The sequence below is a fragment of the Saccostrea cucullata genome, unplaced genomic scaffold (genome assembly GCF_032062105.1).
Source record: "Saccostrea cucullata isolate Sc308-1 unplaced genomic scaffold, CSIRO_AGI_Scuc_v1 ctg42, whole genome shotgun sequence".
NCBI lineage: Eukaryota > Metazoa > Mollusca > Bivalvia > Ostreida > Ostreidae > Saccostrea > Saccostrea cuccullata.
The window spans coordinates 14,656-20,880 of record NW_026932910.1 but is presented as its reverse complement, the minus strand read 5'-3'; the positions used below and the strand labels follow the sequence as shown (position 1 = coordinate 20,880).

The 6,225-nt window shown below is 35.2% G+C and overlaps 1 protein-coding gene across 1 annotated transcript; it reads left to right on the top strand.

Annotated features, from left to right (window-relative positions):
- The first annotated feature begins 1,828 nt into the window (after window positions 1-1,828).
- LOC134236462 (sodium-dependent phosphate transport protein 2B-like) lies at window positions 1,829-5,875 on the top strand. Its single transcript, XM_062718648.1, has 7 exons — window positions 1,829-1,985; window positions 2,956-3,084; window positions 3,404-3,547; window positions 3,641-3,832; window positions 3,915-4,033; window positions 4,121-4,268; window positions 4,581-5,875. The coding sequence occupies exons 1-7, from the start codon at window positions 1,829-1,831 to the stop codon at window positions 5,483-5,485; spliced, it is 1,794 nt and encodes a 597-aa protein (XP_062574632.1). The 3' UTR covers window positions 5,486-5,875.
- The last annotated feature ends 350 nt before the right edge of the window (window positions 5,876-6,225 follow it).

Below are 6,225 nucleotides of genomic sequence, written 5' to 3'. Positions count from 1 at the left end.
TTTACACCTATTCTTGAATACATTGTTGCACAGTTTCTCCTTCACTACTGTTAATATCTAAGTAAGAAACAAAGAAAGAAATTTGTTTGAACATTTACTGGAACCCGCAATGTATCTTTGTTTGCAAGGATTCTTATGTAGTTTTGGAATCCAATATATATATATAAAGTAGTTCAAATCATTTTGGTTCTTTGGGATATTAAAAATATTCAAAACTGACATATGATTTTTAAGAATTTCTTCCTTAGAAAGGGAACTATGAGTATAAGTTGGATTATCACATGCAGATTTAAATCCAAGTTCTTCTAGAATACAATTTATATAACGAGTCTTACAAACAAAGACAATGCTGTTACCTGCTTTGTCAGCAAGGACCAGTAAGACATAATTTAAAATTCATGTTTTTTAATTTTTTTTTTCTTTTTACGAATCGAACTACTAATGGGTATTATGGCTTGTATTTTATATTAAAATGCAAGTACAGTTTCTCTTCTTAATTTTCCAATCTCCATAAAAATCAATGTAAATTTTACATGTATCTCTGATCTTCATTTGACATAAATAATGATACTAGTATACGAGACTTATAACCCTATGGTACATGCTACTTATAATTTAGAGAGAGTGTCAAGGACAGAAAAGTATAGCGCAAAAAGTCTCCTACCACGCTGGAAAACGCAATTAATCTGATAATTTCAGTACAAGCCTCTATTTGTAAGTAGGGCAGATAACGTTCGTACCTTTTTTTTGGACAACACTGAGAGATAGTTTTTGAGTTTGCCATTTCCTGAGGCAAAGATCAAAGCTAGCTTTCTCTCTTACTGATTGGTTATGCGCTTAATTTTGTGAACTTGATTCTAAAGGATGTAAGTACACTCTGCTTGTGAATTACTCGGGACATCATATGGACCATCAACAATAAAACAGTTGGTGAAATGGCGGATCACAAATCTGAGGGGCAGCACAGTAAAGACGGGAGTACTTCTCACTCTGAAAGTATGAAGCATGTTCATCTAAAGTTCTTATGCATTAGCTGGTAGTAAAATCAAAAGATGCTTATTTGAATTTTGTCTGCAAGCTTGCCAGTCTGTCTGTCTGTATATAATGATACTTGTTTGTCGGTTCTTAATAGACAGTATACTAGAAGACATGACTAGTCATCTATTATACTCAAGTTATGCAGCATCATTTTTTTCAATCACTGCCCCCGAGATTAGATTGAGATCACAACAAGAGATCATGGGTTTAATGATTCTGTACTTGTGTGCCACCTAACGTTCACTGAGTATATATCTGTTAATTCCGTATGTTGAAGATTGTTCGTATTGCATTTACAACCGTGCTTCAAGCATCTACTGATGTTCATTCATCAAAGACTGCGTTTGTTTTGTAGTTATAATTATTTTTTTTTTCGTAAATATCTCTTGCGATTATTTTTTTCAGTTATATTTGTTGTCATTCGTTCAAAGGCCTATTTTATATTCTTCTCCTTTATAACAATTGACCACATAATAAAATGTATGTTATGCATATCGTCCGTGCCTTTAATCTCCTGTTGTGTCTCCACTTTATCTTGTTTAAATCAGCGTTTTCAACTATCTGACCTAGCTATAGTGACACAACTTGGGTAACCTTTACTGAAAGGTTCATAACATTCGATAATATGTCGTTCGTTACAGATGGACTGGAGGCCGCTACCAAAATTGTCACTCCTCCTTCTAACGAAAACGCAGAGTTAACGACCCTGGTAAACAATTTTTAATCATATATTTTTTAAAAATAGATATACATTGTACTAGTTTATGCATTTTTTATCACTAAAGACATCATGATCAACTGTATTTCTGGACAAGATCACGTGATTTACTCCTTGTCCTATTATGTTAATTGTTTGATCCTACTTACTACACAGATAGATGCCTCGCCCCCACAGGATGATCCCTGGGCCTTGCCTGAATTAAAAGATACAGGGACCCCCTGGAAAGGTCAGACTCTGCTGTACTAAGGGCCCAGTTTTGAATGGGAAGATTGAATCCGTGACCCGAAAATCAATGTCATCCATAGTACATTTTTTTAAGTAAAACCAAGACCCTATCCTTCCCAAGTTATACCAGTATTTGTAGTCTCCAAATATAATCTACATGGCAATAACAAGGTATGTATCCAAGGAAAAAACCAAGGAAGAGTGTATTTTATGTAAAATTACACGGTAACGCCTGGACAAAACATGTCTACAGCAAATTAGCATCCATTGCCTTTGAAATACAGTGAACATGCATCATGTTTTTCATCTCAGTGAAAAATAACTATACTCTCATTTAACAAACAAATAATTGCATTCTTAGGTTGCATTTATCTTAAGCAAGTACTAACAATTCATATCCGGAGCACAGGTATTTTATTCGTTTTGCCTGAAGATTGATTACCTTAAATTTTGAGAAAGGGCCATATGTCCAGACCTTAGCAGGCATTTGGGCCACTGGTGACAGCACAGTAAAGTTGAATTATTTGTTGCAAGGAGTTTAAATGTACAGCACTTTTCAATTACGATGTTGAATCTAGTCCATTTTGCATTTAAAGACTTGAGCAATAATTTTTTCATTTAAACTTTTTCATTCATTTCTTTTTTTAATATATTTACATGTAGGCCAACAATCACGTCTCATAGTTACATGTGTAAGCAATTTCGAATTCAGCCTTGATAATGCATCCAGACAATACTGGAGTTCCTTCGACCTGAAATTAAAACAGCGTGTACGGCTTATTTTTGGATGAGAGTTACAAAGTAATAACAATCTAGTAGAGAGGATTTTAACTTCTCTATGACATTGAGAAAGATCAATTCATGTATCATTTATACAATTTACAAATAAACATTATAATTACTCCTGTACCAAATCACAAAAAATTAGCATTTAATCACATTAAAAGACAGTGAACAATATATTTTTACAGACTTGGATACAAAAGGAAAGATTATCAGGACAATATGGACAGCTACCCGGACAGTCCTCATCTTCGTCTGTCTCTACTTCTTCATCTGTTCTCTAGATTTTTTGAGTTCCGCCTTCAGACTACTAGGAGGTAAGATTTCTTATAACTTTAGTGTCATTCTTTCAATAATAACGTCCAGGGCCAGTATTTTTCCTTTAAAAAAATAAATCATCAACGGTCAGCTTAATGCCGTTTTCATTTTTTAAAAGTTTGTCGTCTTTTCAAAGATGATATTTTGAATCATACCAAAATTCACAACGTTGTCACACAAAATTAAGCAGAACAAAAAAGAAAAGTCCTTGAAAACATTTTTTTTTCATTTTTATTTCATTTGCATGCTGGTAGTGAGTTGCGCCTTATACATATATGTAAGTTTTGCGGAATCATCTCTTCCGATGTTTGGTTTAAGGTAAAGCAGCCGGTAAAGTGTTCCAGAACAGTGAACTCATACAAAACCCAGTATGTGGTCTGATGATCGGAGTGCTGGTCACTGTGCTGGTCCAGAGCTCCTCCACAACCACGTCTATTGTAGTCAGTATGGTAGCAGCAGATAGTAAGTTCAACCATTTCTGATAGTTCTTAACCTACATTTGATCCACACTATAAAATAACATCCCCAAAAAAAACCCTGATGTTTTACCTACAGTCCTGACAGTGAAGTTGTCCATCCCGATCATAATGGGATCCAATATTGGAACTTCAGTGACGAACACCATCGTATCACTAGGGGAAATCACCCATCGTGACGACTTTAGGCGGGCTTTCGCTGGGGCCACAGTACATGACATGTTTAACTGGCTATCAGTCATTGTCTTGCTTCCACTGGAAATTGCCACAGGTGTGTAAAGTTGAACCTATATCCTCTGTTTTAATGTGCTCTTTCCATGATCTCTTCGAATAATACGCCAATGTATTCTCAGGTTACCTCTACTATGTATCTGGGGCCATTGTCGAAAGCTTGCAACTGGGAACGTACAAAGACGCAAACAAAGATCTTCTGAAGGCAGTGACGAAACCTTTTACGAAATTAATTATTCAAGTACGAAATTGAGATTCATTCATGCTTATTCTTTTGTCTCTCCTCTTCGTTCATAGTAGTGCTGTATAGTGAATGATTATATTTTAGATAGATTCCAGCAAGATCAGCATGATAGCTAAAGGAGAAAGAGATGAAGACGACTCCAGGCTGCTGAAGATCTGTTGTCAATCCAAAACATCCACCTTAACTAACGAGACTGGATACAATTATACACAAACCAACTGTGTTCAAAAATGTTAAGTACAAGAATTTTATACATTTCATAATATTATATAACTGTAAAACATCCCCGTTTTTCAATAAAAAATTCGGTGACATCAAATCAGATATTATTACTAGTATTTCATTGCAATAACAATAATGTCAGGTACTAGGTATAATAAAACATTTCTTAGAAAATTGACATGTCATATATAATATGGCATACAATTGTTTATTAAGATGATCTAAAGATTTTTGGGGAGTATTTTTCTATTTTTAAAATTTACACAATACGGACTTTAGATGTACATGTATTTTGATTTATACGACATGATTTTTATTTCAGGTACTCACCTGTTCGCGACTTCCGGTTTGTCAGATTCCGTGATAGGGATCATTATGCTCCTGGCCTCTCTCGCACTTCTCTGTTTATGTTTGTTTGGAATTGTCAAGTTACTGAACTCTCTTCTTCAAGGAAACATTCGAAAAGTTATCAAAAAATTCGTTAATTACGAATTCCCTGGAAAAGCAGCATATTTTACAGGTTACGTTGCTATTGTAGTCGGAATGGGCTTTACTATTTTAGTCCAATCCAGTTCCATTTTTACCTCGACCTTGACCCCTCTCGTCGGGGTTGGAGTTGTCAGTATAAAAAGGATGTATCCTTTATGCCTTGGTTCTAACATCGGTACCACAACTACTGGAATTCTTGCAGCTCTAACAACCGACACTGTAGGTGGAACAAAGCGACTTCAAAACGCTCTTCGAGTTGCCATGTGTCATCTTTTCTTCAACCTATCTGGTATCTGTATCTGGTATCCCTTTCCTCTCATGAGGTTTCCAATCCCTCTTGCAAAATTTTTAGGCAACACAACAGCGAAGTATCGCTGGTTTGCACTGTTTTACCTCGTCATGGCATTTTTCTTTCTACCTTTGGCAATCTTTGGATTATCTCAGGGAGGATGGGAGGTTCTTGCAGGGGTCGGTATTCCTTTAATTTGCTTACTTTTCATCATAGGGATAATGAAAATATTACAGAGAAAAAGACCCAATTGGTTACCTGCAAAGCTTCGAAACTGGAAGTTTTTGCCTATATACTTTCGTTCTCTACAACCTCTAGACAGACTATTAAACCACTTGTTTGGATTCTGTAAAATATGTCATCATCATCACCATGACCACCACCACCATCCTCATCATCTCCATGATGAAAACACACCAAGAAAAAAGGAGGACCAAACGATTATTTAGTGTACAATATGTCGCAATTTAAGTAAATTAATTGTAATACATGCTCTAATGCTGTGTGATAATCTTTACATTTATTTTCAAATCTAGCTCACTCCCTTGCTACCATTACAAAAACCTCGCTAATAGTGCTGTGCAGATAGGTATTTTTTCACTTTAGAAAAAGTAAAAGTTAATGAATCATAGTAAGCAATGTCTGGATATTTTTAGTCTTCTATTTTAAAAATGTTGTTGATGGCTCCATGTCTTCCAAATCACACCTTATAGAAACTTGTTTTTCTGATTGAATGATTCTTTACAAGCAAGAAAGGGGATGTCTTACGGTCATTGCAAAACATTATATCATATTAATGCTGTTGACAACAAAGATTTTAACAATTCCAGCTCATTAACGACAAAGTGCAGACGTTTCTAGTGCAATAACAGTGTCATTTACATGTAATAAAACAGAGATTACTCACAAAAGTACATTTAACAATACAAATTATAAAAGCAGAGCCAACTCTGAAAACAGAGGTGGGATCAGGTGCCATGGAGAATTACGTAGTCCCTGTCGACTGGTCACATGTGCCGAGTGCTTCATGTCAAGGTGGGAGAAAAGAACTTAGATTTATTCAGTGTAAAAATAATGACCCAAAACTTTTATGTAAGTCTTCGGACAACATTGACTTAAAAAAATTGTCTTTGAGACGTTAATCTAACAACATTCCTCATAAACGTGATGACTTTAACATTTCAATAGT